This window comes from Rhinopithecus bieti, unplaced genomic scaffold (genome assembly GCF_001698545.2).
Source record: "Rhinopithecus bieti isolate Rb0 unplaced genomic scaffold, ASM169854v2 scaffold_574, whole genome shotgun sequence".
NCBI classification, from domain to species: Eukaryota; Metazoa; Chordata; class Mammalia; order Primates; family Cercopithecidae; genus Rhinopithecus; species Rhinopithecus bieti.
In genome coordinates, this window is record NW_016803605.1 from 4,070,315 (window position 1) to 4,090,436 (window position 20,122).

A 20,122-nucleotide genomic window follows, 5' to 3' on the forward strand; every position below is an offset into this window, starting at 1 on the left:
GAGCTGGTGTACCCTGAGGCTGTCTACAGGGCTGGGGGCTAAGTCCTTCTTTGTTCCTTTGATCAGGGCCGAGGCCGGCTCCTTAGGGCACAAGCTCCGAGTGGAAAGAAAGCGATGGCCACACAGGAAAAGGGGCCTGGAGACCCGTCTTCCCCTTCCCCAACCCCAGCGGGAGCTGAGGGTCTCACAGACAGAAGAGGAAGTCCCGTTGGGTTTGCAGTTTATTAAGATAATCAATCCATTTCTTAAGTTATTCCTCTGTTAACCGGAAAGCATCTCTGGAGAGAAAATGCACTCTCTGTGTAGATACATAAAAATAAATCAGTCATTTCGCCCTCCCGGATGTGAACGGAATCTCCCCTCCTCACCTCCACAGAGGGAGCTCAAGCCCCAGGGAGACTTCCCCTCACCTTTTGGGGATTACCAGGGGAGTGGCAGGGGCAGCCCCCAACTGCGGAGTGCGTTCAGGTCTGAGCGGGGAGGAAGGCTCAGAGGGGCACCCTGCCACAGTGCGGGCTTCTGGGCTGTTTGTTCAGCGGCCTGCTGGGCTGCCCCAGGCTGGGGGCTCCCCCAGCTCCCTGTGCACACTGCCTTGTTCCAGGGAGCCCTGAGCCAAGCCTTCGTCTGGCTCATGTTCCTCCCATAATATCCCACGGGCAGGGGTGAGGCTGCTGCAGGAAGGAGTAAGGTGCTGTCATTGCAGAATCTATCACACAGGAACGCAGGCTGAGGGCGGCAACCTGGTCCCCTCAGTGTCTCTTTAAACTGACAGCTGAGCTCTGACTCCCTCGAGTTCAGACCCGACCTCACACAGGTGGCAGCACTTCTGAGAGCTTCACCGCCTCCGCTGGGCACTTGGTTTTGACATCGGGGTGCTAGTCCTGGAGGTGGTGCATGGATGGGTGTTAGCTGGGGACACCCTGCAGGTGAGGCTCCAAGGCTGAGCACCAATCTTTCCATTTTGACAGGCAGTGCCCCAAATCTTCAATACTGGAGGGCATGGGACACTGGCAAGGCCATGGCTCAAAGTATTTCTAGGTCTTCCCCGCCCCCAATATAACCAACTCCAGCCCTGGCATCAGCATCCGGCCTTTGTCCAACCTCCTGGCTCAACGTCCGCCAGAGGTGGCTCAGCCAACCACCAGAGGTGGCCTCCAGACCTCTTGGTGCAACCTGCATGTGTGCGAAAGTCTGTTTTGGAAACACCCCAGGCCAGCAGCAGGGAAGAGAGGCACCCCTCTTCCCTCACACACGGCCTTGGCCACCAGCACGGAACACATGGGGTGGCAGGGCTCTCAGGGAGCGGCAGCCACTCCCACCAGCTGAGGCTGGGATGCCTCTGTCCTCGCACTGCTCTGGGCTGTTCTCTGCTTCAAGGGCACGCTATGGACACATTCTTCTCCCCTGACCCTGAAGGTGGCCACCAACTAAGTGTGTGCCACTACTGCCTTGCCAGCTTAAGTGCTAAAAAAAAATAGATGCTTTTATTGAGTCCTGGGCACCAAAACAAGGAGACCACCACCTAGCCTGCAGGCCAGGGCAGGCAGCCGGGGGCCACCTCCTTCCACGTGGGTCCTTGGCCTGGCAGCCTCCCTGCCTGCCTCCTGCCAGAGTGCCAGGCCGAGCTCATCCTGTCCGTCCTCCCGGCTCCTCCCCAGGGCTCCCGGCTCCTCCAGCACCCCGGGCCGGCCCCAGCCCCGTCAGAGCATGGCAGGGCCCAGGAGGCTGGGGGCAGGGTCCTGGCACAGCTGCAGCTGCACGCTGGCGGTGAACCAGCAGCTGGGCCGGCCCAGGCTGCAGTGCAAGGTGGTCCGGAAAGTGCTCCTGGCATGCTTGGGGAAGATGATGGTGGTGCTGCGGAAACGCAGGGCGCGCGGGCGTGGCTCCAGGGTCAGCTGGCTGCGGTAGTTGCGCCACGTGCAGTTGGGTGCCGCCACGATGGTCTCGCTGTAGGCTGTGACGGTGGGCACAGGCACATAGAAGACCTTGTCCTGGAAATGCTTCTCTGAGGTGTACTTGACCTCAGAGTTGCAGCTGGAAAGGACAGGAGGGAAGTGGAGTGAGCCCAGGATGGGGAGCAGCCCGATTCCCTGCCCACAGCATGGACAGGAAAGGGCCCTGGGCAGACGCTCTGAAGCCTAACGGATGTGTGCTGCTCTGAAATGTCAGGGTCAAGAAGGTCAAAGAAGGACCGAGGGACTGTCCTGGCTTCACAGAGACTGAAGAGGCAAGACAGCTAACCGCAATGAAGGACCTCGACTGGATCCTGAACTGGGGAGAAAAGTAAGCCGGGAAAGGACCTTATCGGGACGATGGGTGAAACTGACCGTGTCGTGTGGGTTAGGTGCTGGCGTCACCGTGTGCACTTCCCTGATGCTGACAACTATGCTGCTGTCATGGAAGAGGATGTCCCTGTTCTTAGGAGACACACTGAAGTATCTGGGGGCTAAAGGGCAGGATGTCACCAATCTCCTCTCAAATAGGGCAAGATATAAACAACCCGTGAATCTGTTTGAGACGCACATGCAACCTTTCAAAAAGTTTGAAATTATATCAAAATACCAAGAAGTCCCTTCCACACCCCTGGAGGAGTCACTGACTAGGATCCCCCAGTTCCACGTCCAGAGCTTTAGGAAATCAAACTGCAAGCTCTGGGAGGGAGCGAATCCTCCCCATCGAACCCCCAAAGGTGGTCACAGAAGACTTGTGAAGGCATCAGAGGTCCTGAGGGTCAAGCCATCCGTCCTCCACCCTTGCTGGGCTTCTGATGATCCAATTTTGGCTTGCATTTTAAAAACTAGGCAGTGAAGGCTGTTTGGGGATTGAAAAATAATTTAGAAGTGGACCCGTTTGTCTCCTGGGACCATGGCATGGCTGGCAGGGGCAGCAGGCAGTAGGTCTCAGATGCTTGGCTGGCCCCACTCGACAGGGACAAGCGGATGGAGACAGCCCCATAGATACGTGGGAAAAATCACAGATCCCACAGCCCACCTTCGGGAAGCCTGAGCCCCAGCAGCTTCAGAAGAGGGCAAATCGACGTGGGATGTTCCCAAGCAGAGGTGCCTTATTTCAATTCACATGCCACCTGAGATGTCATGTGCATGGGAGGGCACCCAGTACACTTACAGTGCAGTAGCTCATGGGTGGCCTCAAGAACCTAAGTTACAGTCACAAAGAACATGGAGCAGCTGAGTGGCCCTAACTCTTGGACAACAGAGTGACAAGAGGCCTGAGTTGTCTGAATGGTTTGGTTGTGAATACCTAACAGTCTGGCAGGGGCTGGGCGCAGTGACTCGCACCTGTAATCCCAGCATTTTAGGAGGCTGAGGCAGGAGGATCACTTGAGCCCAGGAGCTGGAGACTAGCCTGGGCAACATAGTGAGACCCCATCTCTGCAAAAAAATACAAAAATTAGCCGGGCATGGGGGTGCACACCTGTAGTCTCAGCTACTCAGGAGGCTGAGGTAGGAGGATTGCTTAAGCCCAGGAGGTTGAGGGTGCAGTGAGCCATGATCCCACCACTGCACTTCAGCCTGGGTGACACAGTGAGAGTTCATCTAAAAAAAAAAAAATCTGGCAGGAGAAGGGAGGGAGAGTTAGGGTGCACAAGTTGTTATGTTTATAATTTTCCAATTTTTCTGAGAGGTTGGATTTTAAATGAAAGCCTGTTGGAGCAGACGGGAAATGGGGAAATGGGAAATGGCTGAATAGGCCTGGGGTGGGGGCATAGGGTGGATACAGAGGGTCCTTTGGGGTCAGAGTCTCTTAAAATCAGTTTTGTCTCTGGCTAAGACACGGCCATCCTCCCCAGAAGACAGCACCCAGAGGGGCTGCCTTGAGGGTAGGGAGCCTCCTGAGCCCCCAGCCTGGCCTAGTCCCCACCCCATCCCACAAGACAGTCAGGACCAGCACCCAACCCCCCGCCCCTCCTCCCACACAGAGCCCAGCGGCCCACTCACCGGATCTCATGCGTGGGTTCCGGGTTCACCTTGATGCTCTCCCCAAAGAACACTGGTAGCATGCGGGGCCTCATCTCCGGCGCTGGGGGATTTGGGGGTCGGGAGGAGGGCTGTGGGGAGAGCCAGGGGCGCAGGGTTTTGCAGCTCCTTGTTGCAGGGGCCTCAGCTCCCTGCTGGGCACATAGGAGCACCTGACACCCTCTGGCCCTGGCTTGGTCTGGAAGCTGTTTCGTGGGGCCCATCAGGAAGCCCACCCCAGAGCTCCTTCGTGGGATCCAGGCATTCAGGGGTCTGCCCAGTCCCCACCACCAGCCTGCCCCCCGGCTCCCAGATCTCAACAAGGGGTGTGGTCATGGCCTCTCACTGCAACCTCCAGGCCACACCCACCCCGGAGCCCAGCTCAGAGCCCTGGAGAACTGGGATCCCTCTGTGCTCTTTACGGGGCTGAAACCATACTCAGCCTGGAGAAAGGGTTCCTAGCCCTTCTTGATGCCACCCAAGGCTCAGGTAACCTCCAGAGGGGTAGAGACCCCACCACATCTGTGTCTGTGGCACACCTGCCAGGGAGGGACACACAGGTGGGAGCTGGCCAGGCCTGTAGAGGGGCACAGGAAGCCGATCAGAATGGCAGATGTCTGCAGGAGAGCAGGGTGGGCCTAGCCAGCATCCACATCTTCTAGAAATGGCACCACATCTCCCTGAAGACAGGGACTGGATTGGACATGGGCGTGTAACCCACACTGGGCCGATGAGAGCTACCCAGGTTCTCCTCCAGAGCTGTGGAGACAGCCCCGCTGTGGGGGCTAAGAATGTGGGGTGGGGGGTTGGAAACCATGCGGAAATGGAGCTACACTAAGGAGAGCAGGAGTCAAAGACGGTGAAAGATCAAGTCTTTCCAACATTGTTCAAGTGCCTGGATCAAGCCACACCTGAAACTATCCCTCAGTTGTGAGCACCAGCAAATCCATTTTGAGGGAGGCTTCAGACCATTTGAGCTGCCTTTCTGTCACTTGCAGCTGGAAGAATCTTGGCAAGGTGGGGAAAGAGAGTTCTATGGGAAAAGAAGCCATCCACAGTCTCTTTAGAAAGAGCCCCTTCAGACAGACACAAAGAAAGCACTCTCTGTTCCCCTCCCAAATCCACCTCACAGCTCCACGCTGGGAAGTTCTTTCTCTGGTCTGTTTTAAAGTCTGTCCCAATATTCCGCTCCCTGTGGAAGCAAAGACCATCAGGGACATGCCCCTGCCCAATGCTCCTCACAGGAAGTGGCCTAAGGACCCCCACCCCATCCTGCTCCTCACAGGAAGTGGCCTAAGGACCCCTACCCCATCCTGCGGCCCACCTCCCTCTCCCTCAAGCTCAGCCGCTGGTTCAGCCCCAAACTGACTCTGAAAACACAGACCTCTGGCCTCTGCAGCCTCTCCTCATGCCAACGCGGTAACACTTCTGCCCTCCCCTACCCTACTCTTCCCTCCTGAAGTGTTCCCTGCCAGACTCAGCCTCACAGGCCTTTCCCCTCTTCCACCTACCCAAGAAAACCCTATCCATCTACACGTGGGGGTCCTTCAGGGCCAGCCCAGCAAAACGAGCGTCTTGAAGTAGAGGTTTCACTTAGGGCAGGGCCAGGAGGCTCTGCTTCTAAAGCCTTTTATTTTATTTTTTTTATTTTTTATTTTTTGAGACAGGGTCTCTTTCTGTCACCCAGGCGCGAGTGCAGTGGTACAACCACGGCTCACTGCAGCCCTGACCTCCTGGGCTCAGGCGATCCTCCCACCTCAGCCTCCCACACAGCTGGCACTACAGGTGCATGCCACCATGCCCCAGCCAATTTAAAAAACAATTTTTGCAGAGACAGGATCTCACTATGTTGCCCAGGCTGATCTCAAATTCCTGGGCTCAAGTGATCCTCCTACCTTGGCCTCCCAAAGAGCTGGAACTGCGGGCGTGAGCCACCACGCCTGGCCCCTAAAGCCTTTTAAGGCAGCCCTAGATGTTCTCCTTGAGGTGTTGCTGTGACACTCAAGTCACGGCCAACCCGTGAGGAATACATAGTAAGAGCCAGAAAGAAGCCCTTACGCTTCGATGCCATTGAGATTGGGGATGTTTGTTACGAGGCATCCCCCCGCCTGACTAGCCTATGCTGGGATAGCAGGGGGCCTGACAAGGCCACTCCCTAGGACCTGTGCTGGAACTACATGTGCCCACATCAAGGGCTCAGAGAGGTGAAGGGCAGGGCTTTAAATAACCCGCCTATTTTTCAGATAGCTTGTTCATCACTGAGGTTATGAATAATAGACCCAGAGCATATGAATAGCATAGCTTTGGAGAAAGTATGAGTGTAGATTCGAAGAGATGCTCGCAGCCACGGCAGAACATCTTCCATTCAGCTCACTCACTGCGCAGCTACTGTGTGCCGGCACTGCGCTCTGAACTGCTGCTACGGTGGTAGAGAGGGTCTCCTCACCTCATCGGAGATTGCTGCCTGAATCCGCTACTACTCTCACCAATGCCCCACCAATGGACTAAGATGCCAACCGTCGGGAGGGCTGTGATCGTCAGGGTGATGAGGGCACGAGAAGGGTTTGACCATCAGGTAATCAGGGAGGGCTTCCCTGTGCAGTGCCACTTGGGACGTGATCTGAGGGGTGAAGCCAAGTTCACTGTGGACCCAGGACCCACAGGTCCTGGCGCCCCCCACATTGGGCACCGGGGCCACACAGCCACAAACAGCACCCAGGACACCCACACGCCCTCAGCCCTGCCTCCCCCTGGCATGCAGGCCACCCTGGGACCCTGTTCTAGGGCTTCTAATACAGAGGCCACTAGCCGCATGGGGCTGTTCAACTTAAATTCATTACAATTCAGCAGTCCTCGTTACATTCCTCAGTCACACCCACTACACACTGGCAGCTGTCGCACTGGCCGGGGCAGATCCACAACACGCTCACGGTCTCAGCAAACACCCTGCACAGGCTGCCCTAGGGGGATGCAGGCTGTGGGTGAGGTTCCAGCCGGCAGGCCAGCCCCAGCTCCAAATGACCACTGCATGCTGTGTGCAGAGGCCCTCAAAGAAAAGGCCCCCAAGATGGCCCCATCAATGGCTCTGCTCTCCTCAGAGCCACTCAGGCCGCTGGCTGGGCAGGTCCTGGGTTTGCCCCTGGCTCTGTCTGCCTGTGTCAAAATGGGGAGGGCTGGAGGTGCCTGGGGTAGAGGCAGAGACCCAAGGGAGGTCACAGTCTGGTCTCAAACATGCAGACCCTCTCCCTGGGAGATGGGACATGGCCCAGTGTGGCCAGGACGAGATGGACCCACAGAGGTCCTTGAGAGAAGCAGTGAGGGTCAAGGCATGGACGCCAAAAACACAGCTAGAGGTAGCTTCCCAAGGACAAGGGCAGTGTGGGTCAAATAGGGCCCCCCCAAACCCCATGTCTACACAGACCCTGTGAACGGGATCTTATTTGGAATAGGGCCTTTGCAGATGGAATTGAGGCTCCTGAGATGAGGTCATCTCAGAGGAGGGTGGGCCCGAAAGCCAATGACTGGTGTCCCTACAAGAGTGGACACAGGATGGAGGCGGTGGCTCACGCCTATAATCCTTTGGGAAGCCGAGGTGGGTGGATCACCTGAGGTCAGGAGTTCGAGACTAGCCTGGCCAACACAGTGAAACCCCGTCTCTACTAAAAATACAAAAATTAGCCAGGCGTGGTGGTTCACACCTGTAATCCCAGCTACTAGGGAGGCTGAGGCAGGAGGATCGCCTGAGCCCAGGAGGCAGAGGTTGCAGTGTGACGAGATCGCACCATTGCACTCCAGCCTGGGCAACGGAGCGAGATTCTGTCTAAAAAAAAAAAAAAGAAAAAAAAAGCAGACGCAGATGCACAGGGACAATGTGGAGGCAGGGATGGCAGGGGCGCAACCACAAGCCAAGGAGCACCTGGAGCCACCAGGAGCCAGTGAGGCGGGAAGGAGCCTCCCCTGGGGCCCTCTGAAGCAGTGTGGCCCTGCCCACACCTGGATTGGAACTCTGGCCTCCAAAACTGTGCGAGAATAGAGTTCTATTGTCTCAAACCCCCCAGTTTGTGGCAGTTTTGTTTGTTTGTTTGTTTGTTTGTTTGTTTGTTTTTTACAGCGGCTCTAGGAAGAGCACACAAAAAGGCCAGATGCTAAAAATCAAGACAGGAGCGAACTCTGGGGCCTGTGCCTCCCAGCCCTCCATGTAGGCGCCGGGGCTGGCTGAGACCACCGTGGGTTCCCGGCCTGGCCTCCTCCCATCTTGATCAGGGACTGGGGATGGCTTGTGAAACCAGTTTATTGGTGGAGTCCTCCCAGGGGAATGGGAGAGAGGGGCCAAACAGGTGTCAACCAGGCAAGGCGGGGGCACAGCCGTGACCAGCCGGGCCCCGTCACACTAGGGGCGCAGGAGTGTGGCTGCCCCAGCACTGGTCCCACCTGGGACAGGGGGCTGCTGGCCACTGGCTGCCTCACTCCTGGGGGTGGAAGAAGCTCCCTTTCCCCCAAGGACAGCTCTCTAGGAAATGGGAGAGCTGCCAGCCGTGGGCAGCCGGGATTCATGGCCACTGGGGACTGAGGCAGTGAGGCACCATGCACAGTGGCCGTGACACCACCCTGACCACTGCCACTGGGACATGGCACTCCGCAGGTTTTGCTTATGCATTGATTTCTAGGTTTGCGGCCCTCTCCCTGCTCTCTGGCCCTACCTAGATTATGATGCCCCCATGGATGGGGAGGCACGGTCTCCATCCCCCACACCCCAGCGTCTAGTGCATGGTGAGGCTCAGTGCTTTGTTCTTGGCTGAAGAGGGGGCAGCTGGCTCCCATGGGGGACAGCAGGCGGTGGGGACCCTATTCCTCCAGGCTGGTGCCTGTAACCATGGCGACCACATGCACACCGCCTCAGGCAGGGGGAGTAGAGGGCCGACCGAGCGGGAACCATGAACTCAGAGCCAAGTCCTGCCCGGGCCTGGCTTGATATTTCCTACATCTGTCCCCTCCTTGTCCCCTCCTTGCCACCCCCATACCTGCCTGGACTATGAGGATGGAGAGCTTTTTGCGCTCTCACGGTGCCGGGCAGCATTCTGGGCACTCGCCACATATCCTACTCATCTGATCCTTATAAAAACCCCAGCACACAGCTGCTGGCAGCACCCCCATTTGCCAGATGTGGAAACCAAGGCCCAGAGTGGCAAAGTCATTTGCCCAAGGCCACACAACTGGAAGAGGCAGACCAGCGCTGGACGCTGGTGGTGCGACTCCAGGGCCCGGGCCCTCACCCTCGTTCCTCCACTGCTTTTCATGCCCAGGGGCCTGTCCCATCACTGCCCCCTCAGCTCCAAGCTCCCCTGACACGGGCTCAAGGCTTCCCACTGGGGACCTCTGCCCGTTTCTCTCTCGGCCCCTTGTCTGTGACCCGAGGCTGCCTGTGTGCTCCCGCTGTTCCCTGCTGCACTGGCTCCTTCTCACTTGGCCTGGCGAGAGCCAACTCAGAGTCCGCTCCAACTCTTAGGGGCGTCCTCTGTGGGGACACAGGAGCTCCCATCTACTGGCCTCCACTGCAGTAACCCCTTTGTGTTTCTGTCACCCCTGGAGAAGCAGCTCCCTAAGGCTGGAGTCCTTATCACCTCTAAGCCCAGGACCCAGCACCTCTCCGTCCCTGCAATATGAGGAGGGGAGGCTCCACACCTGCAAAGCAGCCCCTGCCCCAATCCAGAGAGCCCCAAGGCTGGGCCCATGCCTGTCTTCAAGTCTGGCAGCAGCCTGTGGACAAACATCACCAGCAGCCCCATCCCTGCTAGTCACAGTCACCCCAGCACAAGGGCTGAGGACCACAGGCAAAAGATGGAAGCCCCCAGCAGATGGCCTCGAGGTGGCCCCATCTCTCCCTGGCATTGACACAGAGTGAGTGGCCCAAAAGAGAGGCAGCTGCTCCCTGCCTGGGTGTGGCATGCTGAACAACGGCCCCCAAAGCTGTCCACATCCTAATCCCCAGGACCTGGGAATATCTGCAAAAGGGACTCTGCAGATGTGATTAAGGATTCTGAGACGGGATACGGTCCTTGGTCACCCAGGTGGGCCCGATGTCATCACAGCGTTCCAGGGGGTCAGAGTCGGAGAGAGGCCAGAAGATGCTGTGTTGCTGGCTTTGATGAGGAGGAAGGGGCCACAAGCCAAGGAGCACGGGCCCCTCTAGGAGCCAGAACAGGCACAGGAACGGACTCTCTCTGAGCCTCCAGAAGGAACCAGCCCTGCCGACACTTTGATTCTGGGACTCCTGACCTCCAGAGCTGGAACATGACAACAAATTCCCGCAGTTCAAAGCCACTCTGTGTTTGGTAACTGGCTGCAGCAGCCATAAGAGACTACTAAGCTGTGTGACTTGGGCCAATGACTTCCCATCTCTGGGCCCCCACAGCCTCCGCGTCTCTGAAGTGGGGCGATAGGAGGACCCGCCTCCCAGGCTTCGGTGCGGCTGGGTCAGAGTTGGCAGCGATGTGGAACAGCGCCCAGCCCAGGGGTGGCACTGGGTGCCAGTGCGCCCACAGCAGGGATCCTTCTCTCCCATGAAGGTCTGGGGTGGAAGCGCCTCTCTGGACAGAGGTAGAGCTCACACCCTTCGAACCTAAAACAACACTTCTCCTTACTTTCAGGAGCAAGCAAGCATCATTTCAGGACAGTCACTTCACAAAAATAAGGCAGTGACAAGACAGGCCCATCATCATCTTCTACGGCTCACCATTCAGTCAACACTGACCCCAGCTGCAAGACTCTATATGACTCCATGTTTCTAGAAATAATACACACTCCCCAAAAAATGTTATCTGAAGCTTGGCATTTTCCCAAGTGCGTGCAGGTGTTTGTTTGCTGAGCACCTACTGTGTGCTGGGCCCGGTGGGAGTGAGATGAGGCACAGGAACCCCCAGGGCCCTTCTCCTGCAAGAGGGGGTGATGTGAAGCCACAGGGGAGAAGAGAGGACGACACCGTGTGGAAGGGGACATTAACATGGGCACTAAGGTTTAGGGAGGTGTTTCTTCTGTCCAGACAGGTGGAAGGGCTGGAGGGAGAGAAAGGCAGCCTGCTGCTGGCGTTACCCACCCGTGTGCTGCCAGGAAAGGCTAACTCCTCACCCATCGAGCAGGGAGGGCTTATTTCAGAGGCAAAGCCTTTGTGCTGTGGCAGAGCCCCCGCCCCAGCATCTCTCCTTGGTGCACACAGAATGAAGACAATGCCAAACCCTCCGGATACCGCCACACCTGGAGCATGGGCGCCGACAAAGGCAGCCACCTTCCGTCGGGTCCCGCTCCCCACCTGGCTGCCAGCAGTAGACAAGGCCTACTTCACAGGCTGGCCCGGGAAGCCAGAGCTCTGGGCACCATTTGCCAAAGGGTCCCGCTGAAAAAACACCAACATCCACCCAAGCTGGAAGCACTGCCCAGGAGACACCAGAAGCTGTGGCAGCCCAGACCAATGCAGGCTGGCGTCCAGCGGGCCTGGGTGGTGAGACGGCTCAGGAAGTCCCCGCCAAGGCCCAGGACACTCCCACGGAGCTGCAGGGCCAGACGCCAAGGGAAGGTGGTGGCAGCCACCAGTTCAACTGGAGGCTCAGAGCTTGGTCTTTCTGGCTGCAGGGCTATTCGAACATCGAAATGGTCGTGGCGCCTCGCGGACTCCAGCCAGCCTGGGGAGTGGGCAAGGGAAGTGCCTCTCGCGGCCAAGAAGGCAGGCTGCGGCCCTGGAAGTCCGACTTTCCAGCCACGCAGGAGCGAGATACTCCCGAAAACTGGGTCACACACAGTCCCATGGGGGCTGGCAGGGCAGGGGAGGGCCAGGGAAGGAGTCGAGCACACGCACACGGGACCTGTCACTGCTCACCTGCCCTGGCTGTGCGGTCACCTTGAGCACAGGAAGCCCCTAGACAGACCCGCTCCCCACTGCCATCCTCAGCTGGTCCATCAGGCTTCAGTGCCCTCCCACAGGCCCAGGCTCCTGTTCTGGTCTAGACAGAATCCGGTGAGATACCCTTGGCTGCCCTCAGTTGGCTCATCTGTGAAACGAGGCTGTGCCGTCGGCAAGGCCCACACTCTGGGGCTGGGGGCCCATCAGGGATGCCCAAGGCACAAGCTGGCGGTTTCCTAGTGGGCTCAGCATCCACCTTGAAGCTCTGGGATGTTGGGACAGGGGAAAACGAGTGAGTCTCAGGCACACGGGAGAGTCACCCAGATGCTATCCTTCCCTCCCCACTAGGAGGGAAAACAGAGCTGGCCCAAGCCCAGGTTCCTAGCTCCTTCCAGGGTCCAGGGCAAGCCTGTTGTAGCCTGGGGAGGCTGGGCTTACTCCCAGGCTCCTGGGCAGCAGGACAGTGTGGGGGGCAGGACAGGCCCTGGAGGGTGCTGGGTCCTGTGGACACTCACCAAGGGCCCACCAGGCCCCACCCGCTTGGCCCAGGAGCCTTCCCCAGGAGCCGCTGGGGCGGGGATGAACACTCACTGGCTGGAAGTCAAAGTACACAGGGGCTCTTCGGAGCTCCCCACCTTCCTGGCTGCTACACAGGCCATAGCCCATGGGCCAGTGAAGAAAGATAGCCGCTCTGTTGTCGAGAGCTCAGTGCCTCGTGGTGACAGCCTGCCAGACCTGTAGTCTGGGCTTCTCTGGGCAGGGACTCACAGGAAGGCACAGCCTGGGTGACACAGGGCCATCCACAGATACTACGGCCCAGTTCACTGAACCATGAGCTTTCACACAGGAGCCAACCAGTGGCCCATCAGTGCAGGAGTTGGAGGCAGGAGGAGGTACCCAGAGCCCTCCCATTGCTGCTCCTGGAGACAGCAGGACAGCCAGGGAGCCCCACACGGGCCGCAGGAGAGGCGTCCTTGCCAAAGCCACATGGAGCCTTGCAACAGCTTCCCCTGAGCTCAGCTCCTGACCTCCCTGGTGATGAGAACCTCCGGTGCTGTCAGAACTTGATTGTCTGGGATATACACAGGGAATCTGAGACCAAAGCACACGGGCTGGGCTAATGTTAACCTTGACCATCACCCATGAGGAAGATAAACCAAGGCATTTAAGCACCAAGAATTCCCACCCTTCTGATGACAGCCTTGGCTATTGGCGAATCCTGGGGCAGGGGTGGGTCTTTCTCAATCTCCGCCAACGTGGCACAACGGGGCACCTGAATGTGATTGTCGGAAGGACACAGTCTGCTTGTGGGGGATCCCAGGAGACCCTGAGTGGGTCAGGCTGCTCCCTGGAGAGCCAAGAACTATCAAGGGCCCAGCAAGGAACCCACGGGCCCAGGATCTGACAGCCAAAGCAGAGAAACGGTGAGCAAACGGTGAGAAACGTCACAAGCTTGGAGGCGGTGCTCCGGCTGGGCTCCCTCCTGAGATGCTCTGGCTGGGCTCCCTCCTGAGATGGGCAGGCCAGATGCACCCAAGTCAGCAAGACAGGTGTGGCCTGCCTTGTGTCCCCCACAAAGGTAAGTTCAAGTCCTGAACCCTGGTACCTGCAACTGTGACCTTATTTGGAAAGAGGGTCTTTGCACATGTGATCAAGTTAAGACAAGGTCAGATTAGATCAGGTTGGACCTTGATCCAAGAACTGGTGTCTTTATAGGAAGAGGGATATCTGGACATGGGGACACACACAGAGACAAGAAGGCCGCACAAAGACAGAGGCAGAGACTGGCGTGATGCGGCCAGTAGCTGGGAGAGGCAGGTGGGACGGATGCCCCCCGCCGAGAGCCTCCAGAGGAGTGTGCCTCCGCCAGCAGCTTGATTTCAGACTTCTTGGCCTCCGGAACTGTGAGAGGATGAATTTCTTCAGTGTTAAGCCACCCAGTCTGTGGCACTTTGTCACGGCAGCTCTGAGAAATGAGTGCGGGGAACCACAGCTCTGCCAGTCAATAACAGAATGGGGGCCGCCAACCTAGGGCACAAGAATCACTTTGCGCAGGCTGCAGGGCTTCGGGCAGGGTCTCCCACTTCCCCCCGACACTCAGAACACTGTCAGTTCTCAAAGATACCTCTCACAATGGTCGGGCGGCCTCCCAGACAGGGATCCCCATCTCTGTACACAAAGAACAGCGAGCCCAGATCCTGCCCTTATAAAGGCTGGATTTGCTGCAAGGTGGACAAATATCCCCTCTGGATTCCTGCGCATCCTAAGATACAGATGGCACACCAGGAGGTGTCTGCAGTTCACGTACCGTGCCCCACAGGGAGGCCGAGCACTGGAGGGCACACAGGACAGACCACACCTGCCCCCAGGAAAGCTGCCCCAGGAAAGCTGCCCCCAGTCTGTCTGGCAGCATTTTCCCCATGCAGGGGGCTCCCTTGTTTCCAGAGCACCTGGAAGGCCGTGAGCCTGTTTGTCTTCTTTTCATACTAGAGCTACATATATAGCTTAGTTTCTCAGCTGGGTAAGCCTGCCCGCAAGACCAGGGCTGTCAGACGCTTCGCTGAATTTCCGCTGGAGGCCTGGGATTGAGCAGACGCGGCTGGAAGGAGGCGCAGGGCTTCCGGCTTTCCCTTCTCTCCTCTCCCTCCTCACAGCCTCCCTTTCTGCAAACAGGCTCCTCCCTCCCACCTTGTCCTGACATACCTGGCTGTCTTCCACCTTAGCTTGCTCAGACACCTTCACCGGAACACACCTGTGAGCCTGCCAGGGGGCCATGGGGGCTGATCCCTGTTTTCCTAAGTCCATCTGTTCAGCCATCTGTTCATCCATTCATCATCCATCCATCCACCCATCCATGCATCCATCCATCCATACACCCTTCTGTCCGTCCATCCATCCATCCATCCATCCATCCATCCATCCATCCATCCTTCTATTTATTTGCTCATCCATCCATCCATCCATCCATCCATCCATCCATCCATCTATCCATCCATCCATCCCTCCATCCATCCATCCATCCATCCATCCATCCATCCATCCATTCTTCTGTCCATCCATCCATCCATCCATCCATCCTTCCTTCCTTCCTTCCCAACCCCAGCACTACCTCACTAGCTCCCTTCTCCCTCCTCTGTCATACTCAGTTTCACCATCACAGACAAGAAGCAGAAATGAGAAAATCCAAGAGTCCCAAGGGTCCCAGCCAAGGTCCAAAGGGATGGCTGAGACCACAGGCAGTCTCAAAGAGCTGGGCACCCCCAGGGAGTTTTCAGGGATGGGCTTCTCTTGGAATCTGGGTCCAGGGATCCAGCACATCTTCCTTAGGGAAGTTCTCACGTATGCTCTTCAGAAATCCACCCACTGCATAAACAGACTGGGAGAGACTGGATGGAGGGAGGGAGCCCTGAAGGTGACAGAGCCCAGGCCACCAGCTGTGGGTGCAGTCCAGGGCCAGAGGCCCCGTCTCTGCATCTGGGAGGTGGCAACAGCTCAGATCTGTCACCACATGCCATTGCCCCATAACGGGCTGAGTCCTTTGCCTGCCACAGAGGGGCTGTTTATTTGAACATGCACCCCAGAGAACACAATGTAAGATCTCAAATGCCACTTTCAGTCTCCCTGAGTGCAGTAAGATGACACAGGGCTACTTCTCCAAACTGCCCATATTCACTTGCGGAGATAGGTCTGCCTCAAAGTCATCCTCACTCCTCCACGATGCCAACCCCTAAATGCCCACAGCTCTGTCGGGCAGGGTGGGGAGGAGAAGAAGGGTGTGGGTGTTTGCTCAACCTGCAGTCACAGTCCTGGCCCTGGGAGCTCACAGGCAGCAGAGGCAGCATCTGTCCTGCTCAGCTGTGTCTGTCACCCACCCAGCTTTAAACATCCGTGGGCTGACAAATGCTCATCCATCAAAGAGTAGATAAAGAAATTGTGGTACATATACACCATGGAACACTACTCAGCCATAAAAAGGAATGAAATAATGGCATTTGCAGCAACCTGGATGGAATTGGAGACCATTATTCTAAGTGAAGTAACTCAGGAATGGAAAACCAAATACTATATTTCTCACTTATAAGTGGGAGCTAAGCTATGAGGATGCAAAGGCATAAGAATGATACAGTGGACTTTGGGGACTCAGGGGAAAGGGTGGGAGGGGGTGAGGGATAAAAGACTACCAATTGGATTCGGTGTATATTGCTTGGGTAATGGGTGCATCAAAATCTCACAAATCACCACTAAAGAACTTACTCGTGTAACCAAATACCACCTGTTCTCCCAAAACCTATGGAAATAAAAGATTAAAAAATAAATTTAAAAACATTTGTGGGCTGAATGCAGCTGACGGTGGGCTGAATGCCCACCAGGCCAGTGGGCAGGCTCCGCTGTTCCGGGCCATGCAGGAGACAAGTCCCCACCCGCACGGAGACACGCCCTACACTGATGCAAAAGGACCACCTTCTGCGTCCCACACGGGCACCCTCCTCCCTCAAGTCTTTCATTTGAGTTTCTAATTTGGGGAGTGTGGAAGCTCATGATGCCTTTTTAAAAATAAAATAGAACAGTCACAAGTACTTTTTAAAAGACCAAATGGAATTTTAATTTTTGGCCTCAGCTTCGCCTAGAAGTCACTGACCTCGCCTCTCCCAGCCCCTCCAGTGGCCCCTGCCTCTGTGGCTCCTGAGGCATTTGGTTACATGCGTAAGTTCTTTAGTGGTGATTTCTGAGATTTTGGTGCACCCATCCCCCAAGCAGGCCAAGCCTGGCTTACTCCTGCCTCAGAACCTTTACACGTGCCATTCTCTTGGACTGAGCACACCTCAGACCTAGCACTGTAAAGTTCGTACCCTAAGTGTGTGTGGGTTTCTGTTAACCATCACCTCCCTGTCCACCTGCCTAAAGCTCACTTCTTACCCAGCTTCTGGCCTTAAGGGCACTTCTCCATCCACCTGCTGCTGCCGCACATATTTCAGCTGGTGGCTGTGTCTCTTCCGCTAGGATGCCAGTTCATGAGGGCAGGGACCGTCAGCATCTTGTTCACTGCTGTGTCCTCTAAGGCCCCAAACAGAGCGCGACACACAGTAGGTGCTCAGTAAGTTCTGGGGGGACCAATGCCTGACTCCCAGCTCTTCGACTGGCTTGGGAGTGATTGGGAACGTTCCCACCTTTGCTCCAACAGTGAGCACGAAAAGCCCCTGGTCAGTGGGGACCGGGTTCATTCATATCCAGCCTGGTCCCCAAGGCCTTTGATGTCTTGGGGATTGATCTTGCAGCCAGCCGCTTCCCAGATACCCTGCCTCAATGGGTGGTGAGCATCCAGGAGGCAAGTCCAGCTTATTCAAACCAAGTGGGGGGCCTCTTAAATGAAGTGAAGCGTAGGCAGGTTTAACATGCATGCATGTCCGTCCAACCTCCTAAAGTAGGTGACAAGGTGGTGAGGACCTCAGTGGCTTAGATCTGGGGGCAGGACTGCAGTCTATCCCAGCAACTGAGGCATATGCCACCAACTTTGATCAGAAAGGTGGTGTCAGTCACTGGATACTGGAACAAAGACACCCACCCTGCCAAACGCAGTCTGAACCTGAGGCTCACATGGAAACCCAGCACGGCTCACCCCAGCCTCTTCCTGGCTCACCCCAGCCTCTTCCTCGGGTGTTGGAAAGCATCAGCTGCATGAGGCGCATCAAAGGTTTCCGCCTCTTTGTCCTGAGACAATATGGGGTGCTGATATTTGCACCTAAAAAGCACTCTCCCTGAGTCGTCAGCGAGTACTCAGCAAAGTTCAGCAGGAGTTAACGGGGAGGTGGGGTGTCCCGCGGGGGTGGGGTGCCCTGCGGGATGGGCGAGGGGTGGTTGGGCATGGCCACAGTGGCAAGCCCCAAAGCTGAGAAGAGGGGGCGCCAGACAATCATTTCTCCCTTTTATTAAAAGCAGCCCTTCAAACTCGGTAGGTACACAGGCATTTTGTTTTCCAAAAAAAAAAAAAATCACAGGTAGTTAATTAGTTGCACAGTGCAAAGGGGAATAATACGAGGTTGAAGGGCAGACTCTGCAGCCAGGCCCAGCATAGCCGCTTCCTGGCTGGGCAACTTTGGGCAGGTTGCTAACCTCCTCTGTGCCTTGGCTTCCACCTCTGGAAAACGGGGCTAATTGGAGTGTAGGCTTCATGGGAATATAGTGAAAATTAAATGAATTGATGTAAATAAAGAGCTTAGGACAGTTGCCTGGCACACGGTGTGAGCTATCTAAATGCCAAGTATCATTACCCATGAGGAAACAGCCCCGGGCTTTGCTTTTAAGCCAAATTAAAAGATCAGGGCAACACAGTTCCATACCTGGCATCCAGTGAGCAGGAAGGGGAAAAAATAAAGTCAAGTAGAACAGCCAAGACAAGTAAGCCAGCCATGCTATTCTTGCGGCAGCCACGGGCTGGCCCGGCTGGCAGAGAACGCTTCCAGAAAACCCTCTGTAAGGAGGCTTCTGGGTCACGGAAGGAACCAAGGAGAAGGCGGTTTCCCCATCCTTTTTCTCCAAGCCCCACTGTGCAAGGCACCACGGGGATTCAGTCCCAACCTGTGCAGCCCAAATGTGTGACAGTGCCAAATCCCAGACGCGCTGGCAGGAAAGCTGGTCCTCTTTCGACAGCAAGATCAGGTTCACTGCAAACAGCCCTGGTCACCTCTATCAACTCCTGGAAGTCCTCACGGCCCCTTCCACCCGCCAGGCTCGCATAAAGAGACCAAAGTTCAAATTCGCTGCATGAGTTGGTCTAAGATAGTGACTCCTAGACTTGGCTAAACAGTACAATCACCCAGGGAGACAGACTCTCCTGATGCCGAGCTGCACCCCCTATCAGTTCAGTGAGACTACCTGGGCGGTGAGTGTGGGTAGGTTTTAAAGATTCTCCAAGTGATTCCAATTGGCGGCCAAGTTTGGGACCCACCAGGGGAAGAAACAAGCAAGGCACGCATGAAGGTCATGTCCTGAGGCTTGAGGCGGGGAGCCGCTCCTTTCTGCTGTGGGGAGGAGGATTTTCAGCTGGGGAGAAGCCTTTTTTGCCCTGTGAGTGCCAGGCATATCCCTGGGGCCCCAGGAACGGGGAGTGGAGCCAGCACACACGCCCCAGCAGAAAAGCTGTTAAGGTGGGCAGGGCGCAGCCAGAGAGTGGGCAGGGCGCAGCCAGAGAGCGGGCAGGGATGGGCGATCACTCATTTCAACTTGTCATTTCCTCAAGCTGCAAAGGCGCCCGCTGGGCCCACATGCTTCCCCGCCTGCCAGGGGGGCGCCCAGTCTCAGGCCAGGCGCCAAGCTGGGTCCCCACCGGAATCCACCCCTAGGCTGGGCTTAGTCTGGCAGGAGACAAACTCCTGAGTTTCCTGACCCAAGGTTCCAGCCTCCCCCTCCCGCCTAAGCTCCACGTCAACATGCCTTAACATCCCGAGAAGGAAGGGATCCTGTCTGGATTTGGTTATTTAAAAAAAGAAAGAAAGAAAAGGCTTTCACGTTGGCAGCGCCCGGACAGTAAACAGGGCACCCGGAGCAGCAGAGGGGCCGGGTCCAGATGTCTGCAACATGCCGGGCCTCTGGGCGCAAGCCCACCTAAGCCAGCAGCCAACTTCTTTGGGAATTTCGGACTGTCCTTTATCCCGCCCCATGAGCCCCCCATTATTACTGACAATAGGAAGAATCACTCTGGAGGGAGGCCTACCGCCAGGGAGCGGTCTCCAGGTTCAGGGGTCAGCCTGGACCTCCTCCCCCCTACACACCCTGGTCCCCACCTGAGAAGCGTGGCTGTCACTGGCCACCTTCGTGGCTGCGGGGCAGGGAGAGGAGGAGGTCCGTCCTGCTTCTATAGTAGCGCGCGTCTCGAGGGGCAACCCTCACCCACCCGCCCGCGCGGTCCTCCATTTGGGAGCGAGAGCGCCTCCTTACCGCTCTTGCCTCGCTGGGTCCCGTGGGCTCCGAGGAGGCGCCGGCGCCCCCCGCGCGCGCGTCGAGGATACCGGGCGCCAGGGAGTAGAAGGGTGGGCTGGGGCTGGGGCTAGGGGGCAGCCCGGAGTCGGGGCTGTCCAGCAAGCCCTCCCGGCCCTGCTCCTTCAGGTTGTCCTCCATGCCCTGCAGATGCAGGTGGCCCACCATGTCTGGGGGGCGCGGGGCGCGGGCCCCCCGCTCCTCCGGGGGCTTCTCCACCGCGCTCCGAAGCACGGGGCAGGCGGCGGCGGGGCGAGGGCTGCGCGCCCGGGGACTT

The 20,122-nt window shown here is 57.0% G+C and overlaps 1 protein-coding gene across 1 annotated transcript; it reads right to left on the reverse strand.

Annotated features, from left to right (window-relative positions):
* Window positions 1-208: 208 nt before the first annotated feature.
* On the reverse strand, window positions 209-20,112 carry RFLNA (refilin A). Its single transcript, XM_017889701.1, has 3 exons — window positions 19,807-20,112; window positions 3,960-4,069; window positions 209-2,034 (listed from the first exon to the last, which is right to left on the reverse strand). Exons 1-3 carry the CDS (start codon window positions 20,011-20,013, stop codon window positions 1,701-1,703), a joined length of 651 nt encoding a protein of 216 aa, XP_017745190.1. The 5' UTR covers window positions 20,014-20,112; the 3' UTR covers window positions 209-1,700.
* Between the last annotated feature and the right edge of the window lie 10 nt (window positions 20,113-20,122).